Genomic DNA, 24,000 nt, shown 5'->3' on the forward strand with positions numbered 1-24,000 from the left:
TGGCCGTATCTATATTTAATGGGCTAAAGGAGGACTCACATCCTTCAGTGTGATGATGTTGGGGTGCTGGCCGTATCTATATTTAATGGGTTAAAGGAGGACTCACATCCTTCAGTGTGATGATGTTGGGGTGCTGGCCGTATCTATATTTAATGGGTTAAAGGAGGACTCACATCCTTCAGTGTGATGATGTTGGGGTGCTGGCCGTATCTATATTTAATGGGTTAAAGGAGGACTCACATCCTTCAGTGTGATGATGTTGGGGTGCTGGCCGTATCTATATTTAATGGGTTAAAGGAGGACTCACATCCTTCAGTGTGATGATGTTGGGGTGCTGGCCGTATCTATATTTAATGGGTTAAAGGAGGACTCACATCCTTCAGTGTGATGATGTTGGGGTGCTGGCCGTATCTATATTTAATGGGCTAAAGGAGGACTCACATCCTTCAGTGTGATGATGTTGGGGTGCTGGCCGTATCTATATTTAATGGGTTAAAGGAGGACTCACATCCTTCAGTGTGATGATGTTGGGGTGCTGGCCGTATCTATATTTAATGGGTTAAAGGAGGACTCACATCCTTCAGTGTGATGATGTTGGGGTGCTGGCCGTATCTATATTTAATGGGTTAAAGGAGGACTCACATCCTTCAGTGTGATGATGTTGGGGTGCTGGCCGTATCTCAGCAGGATCTCCACCTCCTCTGTGGGGTCCCTCTTGGCCTTGCTGATGATCTGAAACCACATCAGGACACACAGCGTTGGAATGGATGCCACCGTTTACCAAACTAACCTAAACGGATATTATCCAGCTTAAAGGGACACTTCACCCTTTTTGCAAAAAAATATATGTTAATGACGTTTAGAAGCTTTAGATCACTTTCCTGGGGGTCTTTATGTGTGTAATATGTGGTTTTAGATATTTTAGATTGTAGCAGTGAGCCTGTTGTCTCTGATGTCATGGACACTGGTCTCACTACCTTTCTGGACTACAATTCCCATAATTCTTTGGTGCACTGCTCCTCCTTGTGGATAGGGGGAGAGCTGTCTTACTGAGACAACATGTAGTCCAGGAAGGAAGTGAGCCCAGTGTCCATGACATCAGAGCCAACAGGCTCACTGCTACAATCTAAAATATCTAAAACCACATATTACACACATAAAGACCCCCAGGAAAGTGTTCTAAAGCTTCTAAACTTTTTGATTGATTGATTGATTGAAATATTTATTAACAGTTTGTAGAATTTACAGTACATTTTAAGCACAAACTCAATACAAAGACTGTCAACTGTGAGTGGACGACCCAATTAAGCATTACACTTGTTTACAACAGGGTCCACATTGTTCAATTCATAAAAAAAAAAACGTCATTAACATATATTTTTTTGCAAAAAGGGTGAAGTGTCCCTTTAACCCATTCTGACCCGAGATCAGATTCATACGAGGTTTTCCACTGGACACACACTGGTCTGATTAACCCCATTCTGACCTGAGATCAGATTCTAAAAATGTCAGTCGTTCTTCGATTTTTCAAAAATAGCAGACCTACAAGCTCGTAGCGCGCCACTCGGTGGCGCGCTATGAGCTTGTAGATCTGCTATTTTTCAATAGCTAAAGCATGACATGATGCTAACACCAAAATGGGTTCCCGTTCAGAATGGGTTAAGACCCCTTTCCCCTTTTTGAGGGGCGCTAGCCCCTCCTATGCCCAACTTACCAGGTTTCTGTAAACACAAACACTGGCTTGTGATTGGCTCATCACCCCATAGCGATGATTTGTTTGGTTGAGCAAAAGTACATATTGAACATAAAAGTGAGGGCAGAAAAGTGAAGACGGAAAGGTGAGGACGCAAATTGTGATTGGCCAGAATGAGATGATGTATGGTGATAAGAGCGCCCCTCACTTCACACGGGTGTGATTATGTTTTATTTTAACTGCTTTAACCATTATTTTACAGGTTGGCTATTCACAAATAGCAGATATTACAAGGCCATAGCGCGTCACTGCTATGAGCTTGAAGATCTGCTATTTTTGAAAAATCTTGACAATTTGTGCAAATCTTTGCTACATATTCATTTAAAGCAAACATTTTTAACTAAAATCTTTGCTTCTGGGGGATCCCTGGAACAAAATATTTTGAGATGGGGTTCGGCAGCAAAATGCATATGAATTTGGGGTTTCCTTAACATGAAAACGTTTGAGCACCACTGTTATAGCAACATACACGTATGTTTCTCACAAAACCTCGGATTTAGTAGACATTTGTAGAACCAGCAGCAGCGTTATGTCACTTACATGAGACATGCATAAGACATGCAAAATACAGCCCTCTAGCTCATATACTACACCATACTAATACTACAGCCCACTGCCTATAAAATACAGCCCTCTAGCTCATATACTACACCATACTAATACTATAGCCCACTGCCTATAAAATACAGCCCTCTAGCTCATATACTACACCATACTAATACTACAGCCCACTGCCTATACCTTAAAATACAGCCCTCTAGCTCATATACTACACCATACTAATACTACAGCCCACTGCCTATAAAATACAGCCCTCTAGCTCATATACTACACCATACTAATACTACAGCCCACTGCCTATAAAATACAGCCCTCTAGCTCATATACTACACCATACTAATACTACAGCCCACTGCCTATAAAATACAGCCCTCTAGCTCATATACTACACCATACTAATACTACAGCCCACTGCCTATAAAATACAGCCCTCTAGCTCATATACTACACCATACTAATACTACAGCCCACTGCCTATAAAATACAGCCCTCTAGCTCATATACTACACCATACTAATACTACAGCCCACTGCCTATACCTTGACGGCGTGCTCCATGCCGGTCCCCTTGTGAATGCTATACCTTGACGGCGTGCTCCATGCCGGTCCCCTTGTGAATGCTATACCTTGACGGCGTGCTCCATGCCGGTCCCCTTGTGAATGCTATACCTTGACGGCGTGCTCCATGCCGGTCCCCTTGTGAATGCTATACCTTGACGGCGTGCTCCATGCCGGTCCCCTTGTGAATGCTATACCTTGACGGCGTGCTCCATGCCGGTCCCCTTGTGAATGCTATACCTTGACGGCGTGCTCCATGCCGGTCCCCTTGTGAATGCTATACCTTGACGGCGTGCTCCATGCCGGTCCCCTTGTGAATGCTATACCTTGACGGCGTGCTCCATGCCGGTCCCCTTGTGAATGCTATACCTTGACGGCGTGCTCCATGCCGGTCCCCTTGTGAATGCTATACCTTGACGGCGTGCTCCATGCCGGTCCCCTTGTGTATGCAGCGCTTGCAGATGGAGTACGAGCCGACGCCGATGTCCTCTTTGGTCTCGTAGGCGTCGCAGAACAGGGACGTGCTTCTGTGCAGTTGCTAAAATGTCAGGTGGGAAATCCACACAATCTCATTAGAACTAATCATTAATGCCAAGTGTCTCAAGTTGTACAAAGTGGTCTAGAATTGTGGTGAGAATTAAAATGTGTTTGTGTGTGTGTGTGATCACAATACAGTAGGTGTGTTTATGTGTAAAGAGTGTCTGTCTGTGTGTGTGTGTGTGTGTGTGTGTGTGTGTGTGTGTGTGCGTGCGTGTACGCACAATATTCTTGGGCATTGGTTGCGTCTCTTCTTCCGTAATGGCAACAAAACTGAACCCTCTGAACAGCTGATGGGCGTTGGCACTGGGGGGTACGCCTGGAGAGTCTGAGTCACGCGCGCGCACACACACACACACACACACACACACACACACACACACACACACACACACACACACACACACACACACACACACACACACACACACACACACACACACACACACACACACACACACACACACACACACACACACACACAATACATATTTATCTCACTGATGATTTAAGAGGACACGTTTGCGACCACGGCTCAAGTTTCGACTGGAAAGAGGCTGGCAAGTGCATGGCTTGGAGGATATGGAAGTGATATGCAAGTAAAACTAAGACTGTTATATGAAGCCCCAGAGCGGCTACCTTATGCTCCCTGGCTTGTACCAGGACATCCCAGAAGTCTTTGAGTTATAGAATGCTGAACTTTTAAGTTGACGACCCTGGAGCCTGAGTTATTATTATTATTATTTCCAAGTTCAATCCCTGTGAATATCATTTGGTTTAAATAAATGAGTGCCAAAGTCTGGGCTCCAACCTGTTCCCTGCCTGTCTGTCTCTTGTCGTTGGCATCAATCCTCACATACGGTACAGAGCGTATGGTATCGAAGGGTCCATTCAACACACACCAGCTGCGCCGACATGAATGCCCTTTAGAAACCTTTCATTTGATTAGGCACGGGGCGGCGTGCGCACGCCGCCCCGTGCCTAATCAAATTAAAGGTTTCTAAAGGACGTTTCCGTGAGTGCTGCTGGTGGTGCCTCTGTGCATGCCTCTCACATCCATTTCATATGGATGCTTTTATCCAAAGTGCCTGGCTTCAAGTACCACGTGTATTTTTAGCTAGATGCAGGGAAGTGATCATCAAAACCACAGAATCCTGGCTGCAGCCCGACGACAATTGATCCCGATTTGGGAGAGTAATACATATCCCCAGCGGTGACTGCTGATGCTCTATACTAAGGATATTACCCCACATCACCCCGGTCCACCAGGACCTTCACTGGCTCTACTTATTTATAAGAATAGATCAGAGGTCAAAATACTGATCACCACCGACAAGGCCCTCAACGGCCAGGCTCCTCTCTGACCTCCTCAAACAGCATGCCTTGCTGAAAAACAAAACACTGCAGAAGAAAATACACCCAGAGATAAATCCATTTCCGTGAAAACAATAAACAGGAAGCGGATCAGCATGGGACTTTTAGATCGCCTCCCGTTCCGTTTCCTTTTGGACTGTGTCTCCAGTGGTGCCGTTCACTGACATGTGAACCCCCCCCCCCCCAAAAAAAAGTTGTCAAAAGTCATCCTTGGCAGTGAATGAGTTTACTAAGACATTCTAATGATCTGAAGCCTCCTGGGGAACAGGTGCAGGTCAAACAGAGAACGTTTCTAACCTTTGGGCGTTTTCGCCGTGAACTCCGGGTCAAAGTAGAACGTGTCGTCCGGTCGTCCCGAGGCGGGTTTGAAAGGGGGGTGGAGCTCCCGGCGGAACAGTTTCTACAGGGAGTGACGGAGGGAGGAGGAGGAGGAGAAATAAACACATTTGAGTCAAATAATATAATATTGTCTGTCGGGTAGAAACCTCATTATGTCCAAAACGGTTGCTTTTCAGGATTCACAATTCAAAAGTAGCAGATCCACACGCTCAAGGTTTCGCGCTTGTGGATTTGCTACCTTTGTGTGCCGCTGTAGTATGATCAAGTATGGCGCCTGACAGTGACGATGTGATGTACAGTAATAACACTCATGACCACCGTCTGTCAACAGCCTTTCCTTTTATTTTCTCTAAACAAATGTGGATTATGGATTGTACCAGGTTAACCCATTCTGAACGGGCACCCATTTTGGTGTCAGCATCATGTCGTGCTTTAGCCATTTAAAAATAGCAGATCTACAAGCTCATATCGCGCCACTCGGTGGCGCGATATGAGCTTGTAGATCTGCTATTTTTGAAAAATCAAAGACACTTTTAGAATCTGATCTCAGGTCAGAATGGGTTAATAATGAAACTGTCAGGATGTAATAGACATTTTTAGAATCTGATCTCAGGTCAGAATGGGATAACTCTTTGTGGACTATATGGTTGAACCTGCTGCTGATATTCTCTTTGATATTATTCTTTTTGCACCTAAACGTTGGATACCGTGTAACAGTATATACCTGCTGCTATATTGATGCACCCTACTGTATGTCTGAGCTCATGTACAAACTGTACCGGTTGGATATCGTTGCTCTTATCTCCATATTCTAAAAAAAAAATGTGTTTCTTGTTTTTTGTAAACCGGCACCCTACTTGATCATAATACAGCAGCGTCACACAAAAGCTTCAAAAGTAGACGCGTTTCGAGTTCGTAGTAGATCTGACACTTTTGCTGTTTTTGAATTTAAATTCTGAAAAGCACCAGTTTTGGACATAGGAGCTTTCCACCCAACAGAGACGATATGCTATATGTAGATATTCTTTGTTGATTTGTCTTTTTTCACCCCCTTGCCCCCCCCCCCCCCTCTTCTTCTTTTTCTCTTTTATGGAAATAACAAAGATGATGGTGCATTGCACAAAAACCTAATTCAACCCCCATTTTATTACAACTGTAAATGTAACAGATCCTGAATTCTTTTGACAGCCAGGTTGTACACAAGATGTCACAGGAGACAAGAGACAGATAAACAAGACACAGCGAAACCCACAGTGGGACTAAAGACAAACTACGCAGGCACAGAGGTGGACGTACATTCCAGTCGATGGTGTTGTAGAAGTGATGTCTCTTGATCTCCTCCACTCCGTCTGGTCCAGCTCCTACACAGACACAACAGTACCTGATCAGTCTGCTCTGGTTTCTTTGTGGACCCTCCCAAAAGTATCATAATTATTTTAACTGGGGACCGCCCCAAAATCATCATATTTGCGCCCGCTGGTCTAGCGGTCCAGGAGCATGCCACATATAGGATCTGGCCCGACAGTGACGCATGTCGAGTGCCGCATATGACGACCTTTGCTGCACGTCTCAAATAAATAAATCATCATAAACTGAGGACCCCCCACCCTGACAAGCACTTTAAATTACATTTAGTTTAACTAGGTTCCACAGATAAATATTGTGAAAATAGCCGAACGACAAGCTCACAAACACTATTCAAACACATTCTATTGCTAGTTTGACCACTTCAAATACACTTTAATCTTATTTTCACCCTACAACATGATCATCAGTTATTATTATTATTATATAAGGAGGAAGAATATTTTCAAAAAAGTGTTCAGTATTTGTTAAAATGGCATTTTTATGTGGACACGCCCACCAGTTCATTAAGTTTGCCTGGTGGTTGGTGGTGGGAGGTGATCCACCTGAACTGAATCCGCACACACAGTTGTTGTATGATAAAGGGTTAGGGGAGGGGATGATATTGTGTTTTTTCATTGGCCCGTTTGACTGTCAAGGTTTCAGCCTCCAGGTAGAAACCCTAAATACAAAGGGAAGACATCATTGCAAATAGCAACCACACCAAGGGGTCTAATGAAGTACTGTCACCTCATTAACACATGAACAACTGGGGAAAAAAATCACGGCACTCCATCTTTAAAATAACTAATAACCGAAAATAGACGATCTACAAGCTTGGCAGAGTATAGTAATCAGTCCTGTCCGTTTGTATGTGTTTACTTGTTTGTTGGCAAGAAAACTTTGTAAAGATTCAGAACGAATGGCTGGATCTTTACAAAACTTGGAGGGGATGATCAGTAGTCTGGCACCTGTGTGTGTGTGTGTGTGTGTGTGTGTGTGTGTGTGTGTGTGTGTGTGTGTGTGTGTGTGTGTGTTACCTAGTCTGTTTGAAGGGTTGCGCTTGAAAAGATTTCTCAGGAGGCTCTGGGCTTCTGAACTCAGGAACTGTGGCATCCCCAACTTAGCTCTGAAGGATGGATGCACGCACGCACACGCACACACACACACACACACACACACACACCCACACACACAGTGGATAGACAGACAGAGATGGAAGGGTTATGGAGAATAAAGTTGAAAAAAATAAATATCATAGCACCAACATTTTTCTACAGTCATCAAATATCCATATTATCTCTGAACTGAATTGAAACCATGTGAAAGACTAGACTGCAATATTATTCGCACACACACACACACACACACACACACACACACACACACACACACACACACACACACACACACACACACCCACACACACACACACACACACACACACACGCACACACACACACACACACACACACACACACAGGAAACCACATCAGCATTCTAAAGAGAAACAAGCTCAGCGTTTCTTAGAGAGAGAGAGAGAGAGAGAGAGAGAGAGAGAGAGTGACAGAGAGGAAGTGGGGGAAGTAGAGAAGAGGGCAGCTTAACATTTCTAAAAATCCTCTCTTCTCTTTCTGTCCAAGCTTTTTTCTTCTTTTCTCGTTAAGTTTCTCTCCTCCCCTCTTCTGTTCTCATCATCTGCATATCGTCTGTCGGGTGGAAACCTCATGTCCAAAACTGCTACTTTTCAGGATTCAATTACATTTGAGAATCAATGCTCTTCTGGGTTTATCCTCTGTCGTGTCTATCCTCTCATCCTCCCCCTCTTTTATCTCCTTTAATCTTAACCCATTCTGAACGGGCACCCATTTTGGTGTCAGCATCATGTTATGCTTTAGCTATTGAAAAATAGCAGATCTACAAGCTCATATCGCGCCACCGAGTGGCGCGATACGAGCTTGTAGGTCTGCTATTTTTGAAAAATCGAAGAGCGACTGACATTTCTAGAATCTGATCTCAGGTCAGAATGGGTTAATCAGACCAGTGTGTGTCCAGTGGAAACCTTGTATGAATCTGATCTCAGGTCAGAATGGATTAATATTTGTCCTGGCTTAATGCATGTACTGTATGACAATGAGTCGGTCGGTGCTGGTAGCTAGTGCTGTCAAGATTACAAATTAAATTGACGATTAATTGTCACACTGCAAATTGTGTTTTTTGCATTGAACTTTACTATTTGTATTTCGGTTTGTTTTAAGGCACAAAGAAACAACACATTTAGTCATTTCGACAATCATTTTTAACATTATTTCTTTCCAATTTTTTTTTTTACAAAATAGCGGAAATAGTTCATCTGCTACTTCTGCTCTTTTTGAAATTGTAGACATATTTCAATGTGGAAACGATTGAGGGTTATTGCGATTAGGTGATTATGTAATTATTGTCACAGGCCTATAGTGCTAGCTTGCCACCACTGGTGTGTGAATGTGGGAAGTGAGGATGCTGGCACGAACGTCATTATATACACACAAATAAAATGCATTGGCACTAATATAAATGCATGCACAGCACACACTCACTCTCTTTGACTTTCACTCATATGATGTCACACACTTAATGTGTGAACCGACAAAAAACGTTAATATACACAACGCTAGTGCTGTGAAGAATACAATGTTATCTATGACCTATGAAAAGGTTTAATCTGCAACACAATTTTATACAATATGTAGTGGGGGTCTCAGTTCCATCTCTCTCTCAGCTAAGGGGTCCTTAATTGGCCTAAATAACCTGTCTAACCTGGGCATGACACTGAACAAAAGGCAAGCATTTTTAGTTGGGCTTACAGCAACAAAAATATGTACTGCTATGTGCTGGAAACAGCCCTACTCCCTTTCCTTTCAAGTGTGGGGAAGAAGGAGTGAAGGAGTCAACGATAGGGATGTGGAATTCGATCTCAACATACAGTACAAAAGCCTTTTAGAATGATCACCTTATTGACAATTTGTATCCCCTGGTGGACTCGTGACAGAGCATTGTGGTTATGCATGTGGAAAATCAATACAGGACAAAAAACACAAGGATAATCACAAGGATAATGTGACTCACTTAAGGATCATGGTCATGGTCTCTTTCCGGTCCTTCCCCTGGAATGGTAGAGTTCCTGTAAGCATCTCAAACTGAGAGAGAGAGAGGGAGGGAGGGGTAAGGTAAGTGAAGTGGCACTGTGTGTGTACACAAAACAGTATTTGTAACGTGTACAATAAGACAAAATAACTTTCCTAAACGATTAGTTTTTAAATACTAATATTTCAAAATATTTTCAAAAATGTCCCCTCTATTTAAAAATCTTTTAAAAACAAAATTCTAAAAAAAAAGGAAATTCAGAAATAAAATGATTTTTTTTAACATATTTTGCAGAAAAAAAGAAAGAAAGAAAGAAGTCGTTCAAATAGCTATTCTCACTAGTTTCTCTCTTTTGCGTATGGAGCTAAAACGTTGAGGAACTAGCACAAAGCTCTCACCATGAGGACGCCGTAGGACCACCAGTCTGCGCTGTGGGTGTGTCCTCGCCTGTTGACCACCTCGGGGGCCATGTACTCCACCGTGCCACAGAAGGAATAGGCCTTGTTCTCCTGGTCGATGGACTCCTTGCTCAGGCCAAAGTCTGCAACGCGCCATTTCATGCTTCATTAAAGATTTCCTTTGCACACCAGTGGTGTTCGTCGAATATAGCTGATGTACAGTACAAGCTCAAGAAGCAAGTGTAAATCAGGCTTTACACACACACACACACACACACACACACACACACACACACACACACACACACACACACACACACACACACACAGTGTGCTATTACCTACCAGTAAGCTTGATGTGGCCGTCCTCATCCAGTAGAATGCTGAAATGACATAATGAGGTTTGGGAAGAAGAAATGCATCCAGGCATTAATAACACCAGCCGACACACTGCAGGTGCTCTGGACTAAGTGTCCCTAAATGTCCCTACGTTTAGGAGTGGAAATCTGTTCTTTTCGTTAACAAGCCTGAGATATATCGTTGATTCGTTGTCAGGTTTAAACTTTGTGTTTTTTTCCGTAAATGAATATGATACTTGATCATTTGAACAGTTTTGGACATATGAGGTTTCCACCTGACCCAAGTGGTTCTCAAAATGGGGTCTGAGGACCCTCAGGGGTCCTTGAGGGGGTTCCAGGGTGTCCCAAACTAAATTATTGAACCCTATACAAAAATAATTTTCATTTTCATTTTTGAAACATTTGCAATATTTCAGAAACATTTTAACATATAGTGGTCCCTGGCACAAAACATTTTCAGATATGGTTCCGCAGGGGTTGACACATTGTGTGTGTGTGTGTGTGTGTGTGTGTGTGTGTGTGTGTGCATACTTCTCTGGTTTGAGGTCTCTGTAGATTATTCCAAGGCCATGCAGGTGGTCGAGGGCCAGAGCTAGCTCTGCCAGATAGAACTTCACATCCTCCTCTGTAAACATCACCTAAACACACACATATATTACATGCATTACATATACATGTACATACAGTACATACCAGGGTTCCCACATGTTTCTAACACACACACACACACACACACACACACACACACACACACACACACACGTGCTACTGTATTATTAATACATTGTCATTTGTAACTGTCACATGTGGCGATGCGACACGTGAGCTTAGATCAGCTATTTTTCAGTGCATGACACTGTTACGCAAATAGGTATTAATCACGTTCAACTCTACTCCAACTCAATTCCAACCCCTAAACCTAACTTCTAAATGTCTAATCCTAACACTAATCTCAACTTGAATCTTATTCTAAATGCAAACTTATATATCTCTAAGCAGCTTCTTTTTTTTTTTTAACCATAAAACAACCTTATCTTGTGAGAACCAGGAAAACAGTCTTCACAAGGTCTATTTCTCAAATTCTACTACATATGTGGGGACATTCTGTCCTCACAAGCATAATAAATGCACGCACACATTCGCGCGCGTGCATGCGCGCGCACATGCACACACACACACACACACACACACACACACACACACACACACACACACACACACACACACACAGGGCCGATACCTCCTTGGAGAGACGGGTGAATAGGTCCCCCCCTCGTAGGAAGTCCAAGATCAGATAGAGCTTCCCCTCTGTCTGGAATGCTGGAGACAGAGACAGAGACAGAGACAGACAGACAGACGAGGAGGAAGAGAAATAAATAAAGCGGACATCGTAGCTCTCGTCCTAATGGGTTGTTGTGATTGGCCCGAGCGGCAGCGTTGCTGCAGAATTCCATAACAAGCAGCGTTGTGATTGGCCGAGGTGGGCGGCATGGCGCGCTGACTCACCGTAGTGCAGTTTGACGATGAAGGGGTGGTTGACCTCCACCAGAATGTCCCTCTCCATCTTGGTCCGCACACGGTCACGCACTGCAACACACATGGCACGTGCACACACACACACACACGCACGCACGCACGCACGCACGCACGCACGCACGCACACACACACACACAGTTTGTTGATGTTTTCGGTGTCTAATTATAACCTAAGGCAGTGGTTCTCACTGTCCGGGACCCCCCTAGCGCTACACTCATACCAAACACAAATGACTATGTAATTCACCAGCAAAGAAGAAAATACCAAAAATAACTTAGAGGGGTTCCAGCCTCCAGGGAGTCCCCAGGACAATTTCTTACCATGACTGTAGAAAGCTTACAGCGGGCACGAACTACCTTACGTACGTCCTCTACTTTTGAACATGAAATAATTGTTTTGAATAAAATCTCTTGAATATATATTTTTAACACAGTAAGGCCGTAAAGAATGGGTCTGATGACAAGACACGCAATTGCATACATTCATTCATTCACAGGGGTGCAGACAGACAGACACAGACACAGACACAGACACACACACAGACACAGACACACACACACACACACATCTTATAGAGACAAAACCGGCCTGAAATAACCCAAACATATCAGTTTGCTCTGTCATTCCCTCCCTCATCACACCCCTCGTCAAGACTTGTCTCCTCTTCTCACCTCATCTGCCCTCTCCTCATCTCCCCCCCCCTCCTCTCCGTTCAGCCCTTCTCAATCTCATCTCCGTTTGGCAGGAGCGAGGCTCCCAGATGGTGATGGATGAGTAAGTGATTAAAGGGAAGAGGAGGAGGAGGAGAAGCAACAGACGGGGGGCGGGGGGGAATCTGTTCCAAATGAGACTGAGAGAGACCGACAGACAGACAGACAGACAGACAGACAGAAGGGGAGGAGAGAAGGTGAGATGCAGACAGAGAGAGAGAGAGAGAGAGAGAGAGAGGAGGAGAGGAGAGAAGGTGAGATGCAGACAGAGAGAGAGAGAGAGAGAGAGAGAGAGAGAGAGAGAGAGAGAGAGAGAGAGAGAGAGAGAGAGAGAGAGGAGAGGAGAGAAGGTGAGATGCAGACAGAGAGAGAGAGAGAGAGAGAGAGAGAGAGAGAGAGAGAGAGAGAGAGAGAGAGGAGGAGAGGAGAGAAGGTGAGATGCAGACAGAGAGAGAGAGAGAGAGAGAGAGAGAGAGAGAGAGAGAGAGAGGAGGAGAGGAGAGAAGGTGAGATGCAGACAGACAGAGAGAGAGAGAGAGAGAGAGGAGGAGGAGAGGAGAGAAGGTGAGGTACAGATGGAGAGAGACTGAATAAGCTAAGAGGGAGAAATGACAGGGCCAGAGACGCTGTTGCAGTTTGTCATGGTGACCACCAGAGGGAGCGTGCATATGAACTCCTCTTCAAACATTCCTCTGCCCTGTTTTTCTTCTGCTCTCATATCAAGGTGGGACATTCCTCTTTGTGCTGTGATGACTCGCATTGCATTTCGTGATTAGAGGAGTGAATTCATGTGTTCCATTTATCTTCAATTGACAATGTATTATATTCACACATTATGTTACATTGATGGCCGACTAGTCCTCAGCGTAGCACTATAGCCAGTGCAGCCTGAGCCTGTAGATCGGGTGGGCGTGTCAGTATAGTAGTTCATTACTACAAAACTGTCATTGATTGTGATTCTGTCCTGTTGGTAAGGTATATAATGATGTAACATGCCTATTGCCTGTATTGTAACAGACCTGATGAAGACCTGATGGGTTGAAAGGTTCAACTGGGACCTAATACTGCAGTGGCCCCGGGCCTTTTCCACCGGGGTTGAACCGGTTTGGTTCTTTTCTTCCCGCCTATTAGTTGTAAACCACTTCAGAGTGTTTCCACGGAAAATGTGTTGGTTTGGAACACTAAAAGTTGGTTCAGAACTAGCCTCGGTACCAGGCTTTCATTTTTGTTGGTGCAAAGATTGAAAGCCTGGAGGAACGCATTGGCCGCTCTGGTCTAAATGTAAAGCCTGGAGGAACGCATTGGCCGCTCTGGTCTAAATGTAAAGCCTGGAGGAACGCATTGGCCGCTCTGGTCTAAATGTAAAGCCTGGAGGAACGCATTGGCCGCTCTGGTCTAAATGTAAAGCCTGGAGGAACGCATTGGCCGCTCTGGTCTAAATGTAAAGCCTGGAGGAACGCATTGGCCGCTCTGGTCTAAATGTAAAGCCTGGAGGAACGCATTGGCCGCTCTGGTCTAAATGTAAAGCCTGGAGGAACGCATTGGCTGCTCTGGTCTAATGTAAAGCCTGGAGGAACGCATTGGCCGCTCTGGTCTAAATGTAAAGCCTGGAGGAACGCATTGGCCGCTCTGGTCTAAATGTAAAGCCTGGAGGAACGCATTGGCCGCTCTGGTCTAAATGTAAAGCCTGGAGGAACGCATCGGCCGCTCTGGTCTAAATGTAAAGCCTGGAGGAACGCATTGGCCGCTCTGGTCTAAATGTAAAGCCTGGAGGAACGCATTGGCCGCTCTGGTCTAAAAGTGGGAGTCAACCCTTCCGGGTGGGCGTCGCTCCAAATGATGTGACGTATAGCGCTGCACTAGGGGGGAGAGGAGGGGCCGGGGGTGACGGACAGATCGATGAGATCCAATCAGGGCGTGCGCAAATCTGAGCCGCGACCCGCCCCTCTAGACCAGAAACCTAACACGTTAGCTCAGGCTAGTTCAGAACAGGAACCAAAGAAATATTAGTTATTTTCTTGCCGTGAACTGGGAACCAATGTGGGCGTGTCACTATTGCACAGGTTGGAAGATGCAGATGTAACATAAACATAAACATAAACATAAACATAAACGATGGCAAAAGCAAGTGAAAAATCATAATAAAAAAAAACAAAAAAAAAGTGCAACTCCTGTGGGCTCTAACCATTCATCTATGTGTCCCGCTCAATTATGCTTAACCCATTCTGACCTGAGATCAGATTCATACGAGGTTTCCGCTGGACACACACTGGTCTGATTAACCCATTCTGACCTGAGATCAGATTCTAAAAATGTCAGTCGTTCTTCGATTTAAAAAAAAATAGCAGACCTACAAGCTCGTATCGCGCCACTCGGTGGTGCGATATGAGCTTGTAGATCTGCTATTTTTCAATAGCTAAAGCACGACATGATGCTGACACCAAAATGTGTTCCCGTTCAGAATGGGTTAAAGCCATAGACTGTAAAAAATATGGACAAAGCGTTCCCCGGGTCTAACATGAACGTAAAATGAAGCCTGTAATGATATGCTAATTCCTGATGTAAGTCGCCATCTTTTGGTACCAGCTGGCCATTGGCTGGCTCCGTTTTGTACCAGCTGGTCATTGGCTGCCCAGACAACGAGGCGGGACTTCCCCCCTTCTTCTCCGTTGGTTTTTATTTTGACTCGAGTGGGAGGAGAAGACTCTTGAGTGGGAGGGGAATCCCGATCATAGACTGTAACGGTAGCCACGCCCCTCAGAACATACGCGACTTTATGGTCATTTTTTTAATTAATGGGACCATAATTTTCCAAAAAGAATATTATGACATTAGAAATGAGACTTTAAACTAGTGACTGGAAGAAGAAAGTATTCATGACCATGTTTATTAAGGTAATACAGTCTAGGTGAAGTTGGGCCAAAATACATGGGCCTCTATGGAGCTATGGGGCTTTTTGGGTCCAGTCCAGCGCCACAACAGGCCATTATATGAACTACCGATTTCAAATGAGGCTTCACGAAATATCTGGCTGACTGCCCCCCTGGTTAAAGCTGGTCTGGAAATGCAAGTTCACAGCCAGTTCCACGAAAGCACTAAGGTTCTAGGAATCTAGAACGGAACGGAACCAGTTCCACAAATAGTTCTAGAAGTTCTAGTTATTTTGGTGGAAAAGGGTCCCGTGTGTGCATTTCCCTTGCTTCTCCGTGACTTGCATTGACAAAATGGAGGAGGGTAACACAATAATGGGTAACACAAGCTATAGGGTAAAAAGAAAATAACACACACCTTTGAGCGTGGCTTTCTTAAGCACCTTCATGGCGTACAGCTGGCCTGCATCTGGCCCTGTGGTCTTCTTCACCAGAAACACCTACACACGCAAACGTGCACATGCACACACACCGAGAGAGAAAGTTAGTGTGTGTGTTCTGTGTGCACGTGTATTTGTGTGTGTGTGTGTGTGTGTTAATTGTTTGCAGATGAGCTGTTCATCCATCCTGCTAATGTCCAGCAGAGATAAACAGGAGTGAATGGGGACATTAATCTGTGTAAATGCGTCATGACCCATTTCTTTTATTATGGTAATCTACACACATACACAAGCAGATTCTTTTTGTAAAGCGAGTTTGAGCACCAAGAAAATAAATACAGAAACTGGATGTGTTTTGTATTATCATTATCTGACTGCACCATGTCATAAGAACTCGGCTGTGCCACCATCTGTCAGCGACATACCAAGGACGTTTTTTGAATAAAAGGTTTGCCTGAGCGCAATCCCTCTCTCTGTGAGCGACTACAAACAAACACTACCAGATGACAATGAATTAATGCAGTGTGAGAGCGCAGCATACGGGGCCTGTCGCCAGAAAGCAGAAACTGTGAAATCTCCGAAACAAATTAAGTCAAAGCAGATTGGATGATCTGTGGTTAAAAAAGAAAACTAGAAAATCACCGTTACAGCACTGTAACGGTGCTGTAACGGTGTAATCACCGTTACAGCACCGTATACAGTTCAGAACTCCATCCGTAAGCCTATAAGCCGAAAAAATAGCAGATCAACGAGCGCACTTTGATCAGCAATTCTCTGGTGCATGACACCAAGCATAAATCATGTTTAACTCTAATTTACAGTAACCTGTACATGTCTTGTCCTAATCCTAACCCCACTTTGCCTAATTGCAAACGTTTTCCCAACCATAAAACCATATAATAAATTCTCACGATGTCTTGTTTCTCTATACCAGGGTTCCCCAATTAATTTTCCTCAAGGGCCATATTTTGACTAGCGTACCAGGCTGGGGGCCGAGTCTGCACGCGCGAGGTCGAGGACTTGCCCTGAAAATTTATTTTCAGGGCAAGACCCCATTTGAAAAGGATGCCCAGTTTGACATGCAGAGGCTACTGACCCCCATTTAATGCCATTTATATCTGGGACCCTTAAAAAATTCTTTCATGGGCCACAAGGGGTCGCTCTGTGGGCCGCAAATGGCCCGCGGGCCGCCTATTGGGGAACCCTGCTCTATACTATAGAAGTATAGTAACGCACACACGCAGTCACCCACCTTGCCAAAGGAGCCCTGGCCCAGGACTTTGCGGAGTTCAAACTGTCGTGGGTCGGCCTTTTCGGATCCCTCCTTCACCAGATGAGTTATGTTGATTTCCTTTACCATGACATCGTCCTGCAACACACACAAACACAGGCACACTGGTAAACACACAGAGGAAATACAATACGTTGGATTTGTTTAATTTAGGGCTGGGGGAGGCCTGGGACCATATGAGCATTTCATGGTTTCAAGAATGGCTACCTTGCTACATCACACATTAAAGCCAGCAAAAATAATAATAACTAGAAAAAGTGCCCTTCTGGGCACAGGTCTCCACCAGGATAGGAATGTAGGACATTGCAGCTTGCCTTCATCTGGTGGTTGGATAAAAGGGCAACAAAAGTAAATTATCCACAGATCCGTGCAGTTAGAGGTAAAAACACTTTTCGGCCAGTTATAGCGCCACCTTGAGGCTGAGTTGAAATGGTTCGTGTGGCATTTCTTCCTCGGCCTAGTGGGAATGTGCATGCACAATTTCACGGAAATCACACGATGTGTTCATGATTTGCAGCATTTTGTTTGAAACTGAGCACTCCTGTGAACTTTGGAAGCCAATCTTAACCAATCAGGATGGAGTCTGAGAAATCTGAAAGACCCGTTTCGTTGAATGGCTCTAGAGAGACTGTGTACCAATTTGCGCGATGTTTGGACAAAATCTGTAGGTGTACTGTGCAAAAACTTGTTTTGCACAAAGCGGCCTCCTGGTGGCGCTATAACAGGCCGTTCTGGAAAGTTTGGGGCAGAGGTTCATCGTTGGCATCCAGGGAGGGTATGGGCACTGATGACGAGGAGGAGGGAACACGCCGCCAGCGCCCACAGCGTCCCGAGCGGGAATTGGACCCAGGACCTTCTAGCTGTGAGGCGACAGCACTACCAACTGTACCACCGTGCCCCTATAAAACCCACCCACCTTTGTAAAAATTACAAAGGAAAAGAAAGAAATACACACATACAAGAAAAGAAAAATAGATTGCTGCACTAGAGGGTTCAGTACAGTTTCTGCTTCCATGTTCTCCACAATAAAATGAAACGTTGCCAGGCTGTATAGAAGTTCGATATGGATCTCTATTCTGAGGAGAACTTTAGCCAAAAATAGCAGATCTACAAGCTTACAATAAGAGAAGATCTTATCTTATCTTAGCTTACAATGCCTTGCAGGAGGTTTGGTTTGTAGAGGAGGAGAAATGCATAAAGTACAGAGTCAAAGGTCAAGTATACCAATACCGTCAACCGTCAATATATAAGTATTGACGGTTAAATTAAGTGGTTAAATTAAATGTCTGAAAATAAATCCAACATGCTCTGATGACAGTGCTGTAAAACAAGTCTATAAAGCCATCTATGAAATGTATGAAAAGGTTCATTCCGTTTTATACAATATGTAGTGGGGATCCCTGCTTCATCTCTCTCTCTCTCAGATAAGGGGGTCCTTAGTGGGGATCCCTGCTTCATCTCTCTCTCTCTCAGATAAGGGGGTCCTTAGTGGGGATCCCTGCTTCATCTCTCTCTCTCTCAGATAAGGGGGTCCTTAGTGGGGATCCCTGCTTCATCTCTCTCTCTCTCAGATAAGGGGGTCCTTGTCGTTGAAGACCCCTGCTTTACTCCCCCGTAGCAGCACCTTTTCTATTATATTTGCTCTTTCTTTCTGTCCTTGTAATATTTGCCTGATGAAGACCTAGTCGGTCGAAACGTTGCAATTTGTTGCCTTAAAATAAAGTAAGTCTCGGAGCTCTACAAACTGGTGTGCGGATGTTCTTCTTCCTCTTCCTGGATGTTAACACTGAACACTGCCCATGAACCTCTTACAGCATGACATGAAAGCACGCCGAGTGGCTGACAATGAACACGGTGAAGCCGCCTTCTGGGGCTCCGTGAGTGACTAATGATATATCGCTGCTGTCAGCCAGGCAGAAACCTCTCTCTCTCTACCATACTTTAACTTGTTGCGTGTTTTCATAGATCAACGCCCTGCTTGATCATACTGCAGTGTCACACAAAAGCATCAAAAGCAGCAGATCAGATCAATTTTTGAGCTTGTACAGTAGGTCTGCTCCTTTTGAATTTGAATCCTGAAACTGGACGATATCACACTTACACAATACTGTGTGTGTGTGTGTGTGTGTGTGTGTGTGTGTGTGTGTGTGTGTGTGTGTGTGTGTGTGAGAGAGAGAGTTCTGTTCCTGTGTGCATATCCGTCTCTGTGCGATTGTGCATATAGTACAACATTCATCTTTCTCTGGCTCTGCTCTCTAGCTCATATATTGCCTCATATATTGCGGCTGTTGTTGCAGAGCATTGTTGGTAGAAATCACAAGTAATAAACTTTCTCATTATGTCTCTCCTCCGCTTGCCTCCAGCATGGTTCTCTCTCTCTCTCTCTCTCTCTCTCTCTCTGCTGCATTTTGTGTTCACTCACGCACACACCATCTTTTCTCCACTGTTGTTTTTCTTTGATCTCATCAATGGCACTGTGCGTGTTGTGCTCCTACATGTTCTCACAGCTCCTTTCTGATTCACACCCTGCCTCGCCTCCTCCTTGTTTTTGCTTCGCCTTTCTCTCTTCTTCTCCTCCGCCACCCTCTTACATTTTCACGTTTTCAGCTCTGCGCTCTATAGGGAGCTGCAACTGTCAACTGTCTTCTAAATCCAGCGTTCCGCAAAGTGAGTAAGTGACCCAGGGGTCCTTGAAGGTAGGATGTTCCAGGGGGTCCCCAGCTAAATGTGTCAATACATGCAGCATCACAATCATTTTAACCACTTTATCCATTTATACGTTGGCTATTGAGAAATAGCAGATGTACAAGTTCACATGCAGTGCATCACTTCATGCATTTGGAGCATCACTTCGTGCCACACGGCGAGCTTGTACATCCGCAATTTCTTTATTTTTAATTAATTTTACAAAAAAAAAGATGAATGAATGAATATACAGTAATATTGCATTTTGCAATAATGTCCCATAGACCTGTCCTATTTGAATGATCTTGGTGTCAAATCATAAATTATTCACTATGTAGAATCCAAATTTGGGCTTCATCAGTTCCGGAATGCTAATATTCTGCTAAATTAGAGGTTCGTGTTATGTCTGACTCGGGTAGCGCTTAGCCACATGTTTTGGTCGTGTACCAGATTGACTGCATTTTGGACAGAGATATTTAATACCTTCTCGTATATTTGTAACGCAACTATAGATCCCAATCCGATAACGGCGCTGTTTGGTGCCCCTCCAGAGGGAATACAAATACCAACTCATCAGGCTGAAGCTGTAGCGTTCTCCTCTTTGCTTGCCAGACGCCTGATACTATTTAATTGGAAACAAGCAGCGCCGCCATCTCACAAACGATGGGTGGAGGATGTTATGTCACATCTCAAACTCGAAGAACTTAAATATACGATCAGGGGCTCCACTCAGAAATATACCAGAGTTTGGCAACCGTTTCTAACCTACTTTGCGGTAGTATATTCTACGTAGTCATTGGCCATCGAGTAAAATGGATGGTAGTGTATACCTTTTTTTAGTATGTGTGTGTGTGTGTGTGTGTGTGTGTGGGGGGGGGGGGTAATGTAGTAGCCAGGGCACACTGGTGGCACCGCTGCTGTGAAACTCAGCATAGGGTTCAGTATCAGCTGAGTAATTAGTTTGGTGTAGCTAAATAATAACTTCAGTGTCCCCAAATGTTGTCTAATAAGCCTCGCATCAGTTAGCTAGTGTAGATTACATGTAGTTTACCATGTATGATGTTCAGTTAGACAGCCGTGACTGAATTGACAGGGTATGCCAGCGGCGCGGGAGAGCCGAGCCAAGGGTAAGGGGGCTATACATGACTTATACATGTAAGCTGAAGTTGTTTATGTTAACTCAAGAGATGTGAAGGAGATGCATATCCCATTATAATGTATACTTACTTTATTATCAATGTTGAAGATTTTACTGTACTGTGGAGCTAGCTATCAAATGTAGTAATAATATGGAAGAAATTATGTAATGATGATATGTTTAAGACCCCAGGAAGAATAGCTGCAGTGATTCACAGTAAGCTAATGGGGATCTAATAAATAAATCAAATCCATGACTCATTCATGGACTTACCCAGATGGTGTACAGATGGCACAGGACTTAAATGATACTGGATGAACGATCGGGCTAGGTGTAGATAATATATCATATTGTCGAATCTAATCGTGTCCCATAGTACCGTATTGTGAATGATGGCGGTAAAAGGATATAACCCCTCTGAACACTGACTGAAGATCCGCCTGAATTCAAGACTGACCGGAGCAGAAAAGAGAAGAATAGTATGGAGCTCTCCATCACCACATGCACCACAATCACAACAACTAATGTTCCCCTGGTGGTGGCAATGACATTTTAATCACTTTATCCGTTTATACATTGGCTAAGTATTCATAGGATTCTCTCTAATCCCAAATCTCCCCCTCCCTCCCTGGTTTCTAACTTTGGCTATATCTTCACTTCTCATCTCTCCATCATTTTGCACATCGCCCCCACCCCCTCTATGCGCGAAGCCGCGAACACGCGCGCACACACACACACACACACACACACACACACACACACACACACACACACACACACACACACACACACACACACACACACACACACACACACACACACACACACACACACACACACACACACACACACACACACACACACAATTTCACATTGTGTGTCATTGACATCCAGAAATGGAACAGCACTCTTCCCATATTATGCAAATTATACATCCCCAGTGGCGGTAATGAGCTTCAGCTGCACTTTAGACTGCACTGCATAATAGGCCTAGTTTGTTCTCCATTTATATCAGTGGTAACTTGTACAAACGGTTTGACATTTCAAAGATCGCCATGAAGGTCCTTTTTACACACATGGCCGGGGATGCGATGCAAACTAACAAACATGGAAATGTCAATATGATTATTTCTCGTCTACGGTTCCATTTAATTTCCACACCCCAGTGTGTGTGTGTGTGTGTGTGTGTGTGTCTGAATTAGATGTAGTCTGACAGAGAATCAGAGTGCCAGGATGCGCGCGCACACACACACACACACACACACACACACACAGTAACAGCTGGACCGAACTGCTCCCGTGTATGCGGGAAGAAAGCGTGGAAGAACACATGCTCAAACTGAACCCTGAAGAACACATGCTCAAACTGAACCCTGGAGAACACATGCTCAAACTGAACCCTGGAGAACACATGCTCAAACTGAACCCTGAAGAACACATGCTCAAACTGAACCTTGTGCCTTTCCTTGCATGGAAGTCACAGAGAAAAGCAGGGATCATGATAGTACGTACACACACGTACACACACACACACACACACACACACACACACACACACACACACACACACACACACACACACACACACACACACACACACACACACACACACACACACACACACACACACACACACACACACACACACACACACACACACACACACGCGTGGAACATGTGGAAAAAATATATATACTCAAGTAACTTGGAATGTACAATCATGTCAAGACGGTGGTGTACTTGTTTTTACCAGCTGTGAAGCAGGCTGGTCTACTTTCTATCAGGTCGGTAGTGGTAGTGGTGGTGTACTTGTTTGTCTTACTGTGAAGCAGGCGGGTCTACTCTCTATCAGGTCGGTAGTGGTAGTGGTGGTGTACTTGTTTGTCTTACTGTGAAGCAGGCGGGTCTACTCTCTATCAGGTTGGTAGTGGTAGTGGTGGTGTACTTGTTTGTCTTACTGTGAAGCAGGCGGGTCTACTCTCTATCAGGTTGGTAGTGGTAGTGGTGGTGTACTTGTTTGTCTTACTGTGAAGCAGGCGGGTCTACTCTCTATCAGGTTGGTAGTGGTAGTGGTGGTGTACTTGTTTGTCTTACTGTGAAGCAGGCTGGTCTACTCTCTATCAGGTTGGTAGTGGTAGTGGTGGTGTACTTGTTTGTCTTACTGTGAAGCAGGCTGGTCTACTCTCTATCAGGTCGGTAGTGGTAGTGGTGGTGTACTTGTTTGTCTTACTGTGAAGCAGGCGGGTCTACTCTCTATCAGGTTGGTAGTGGTAGTGGTGGTGTACTTGTTTGTCTTACTGTGAAGCAGGCTGGTCTACTCTCTATCAGGTTGGTAGTGGTAGTGGTGGTGTACTTGTTTGTCTTACTGTGAAGCAGGCGGGTCTACTTTCTATCAGGTTGGTAGTGGTAGTGGTGGTGTACTTGTTTGTCTTACTGTGAAGCAGGCTGGTCTACTCTCTATCAGGTCGGTAGTGGTAGTGGTGGTGTACTTGTTTGTCTTACTGTGAAGCAGGCGGGTCTACTCTCTATCAGGTTGGTAGTGGTAGTGGTGGTGTACTTGTTTGTCTTACTGTGAAGCAGGCTGGTCTACTCTCTATCAGGTTGGTAGTGGTAGTGGTGGTGTACTTGTTTGTCTTACTGTGAAGCAGGCGGGTCTACTTTCTATCAGGTTGGTAGTGGTAGTGGTGGTGTACTTGTTTGTCTTACTGTGAAGCAGGCGGGTCTACTCTCTATCAGGTTGGTAGTGGTAGTGGTGGTGTACTTGTTTGTCTTACTGTGAAGCAGGCTGGTCTACTCTCTATCAGGTTGGTAGTGGTAGTGGTGGTGTACTTGTTTGTCTTACTGTGAAGCAGGCTGGTCTACTCTCTATCAGGTTGGTAGTGGTAGTGGTGGTGTACTTGTTTGTCTTACTGTGAAGCAGGCTGGTCTACTCTCTATCAGGTTGGTAGTGGTAGTGGTGGTGTACTTGTTTGTCTTACTGT

General features: G+C 44.6%; 1 protein-coding gene across 2 annotated transcripts in view; it reads right to left on the reverse strand.

Annotated features, from left to right (window-relative positions):
- Window positions 1-24,000, reverse strand: part of rps6ka3b (ribosomal protein S6 kinase, polypeptide 3b) — a 74,597-nt gene that overhangs the window by 6,601 nt on the left and 43,996 nt on the right. For both annotated transcript variants that reach the window (XM_083778312.1, XM_083778313.1), the window contains 14 exons: window positions 17,158-17,274; window positions 15,884-15,965; window positions 11,855-11,935; window positions 11,589-11,668; window positions 10,880-10,986; window positions 10,335-10,372; window positions 9,990-10,132; window positions 9,574-9,644; window positions 7,506-7,594; window positions 6,418-6,482; window positions 5,080-5,182; window positions 3,633-3,736; window positions 3,284-3,409; window positions 643-732 (listed from right to left, as the gene is read on the reverse strand). In XM_083778312.1, coding sequence (XP_083634438.1) covers window positions 643-732; window positions 3,284-3,409; window positions 3,633-3,736; window positions 5,080-5,182; window positions 6,418-6,482; window positions 7,506-7,594; window positions 9,574-9,644; window positions 9,990-10,132; window positions 10,335-10,372; window positions 10,880-10,986; window positions 11,589-11,668; window positions 11,855-11,935; window positions 15,884-15,965; window positions 17,158-17,274 — 1,296 coding nt within the window. The remainder of the gene's footprint in view (window positions 1-642; window positions 733-3,283; window positions 3,410-3,632; window positions 3,737-5,079; window positions 5,183-6,417; window positions 6,483-7,505; window positions 7,595-9,573; window positions 9,645-9,989; window positions 10,133-10,334; window positions 10,373-10,879; window positions 10,987-11,588; window positions 11,669-11,854; window positions 11,936-15,883; window positions 15,966-17,157; window positions 17,275-24,000) is intronic.

This window comes from Protomyctophum parallelum (assembly GCF_964188405.1).
Source record: "Protomyctophum parallelum genome assembly, chromosome: 12".
Taxonomy (NCBI): domain Eukaryota; kingdom Metazoa; phylum Chordata; class Actinopteri; order Myctophiformes; family Myctophidae; genus Protomyctophum; species Protomyctophum parallelum.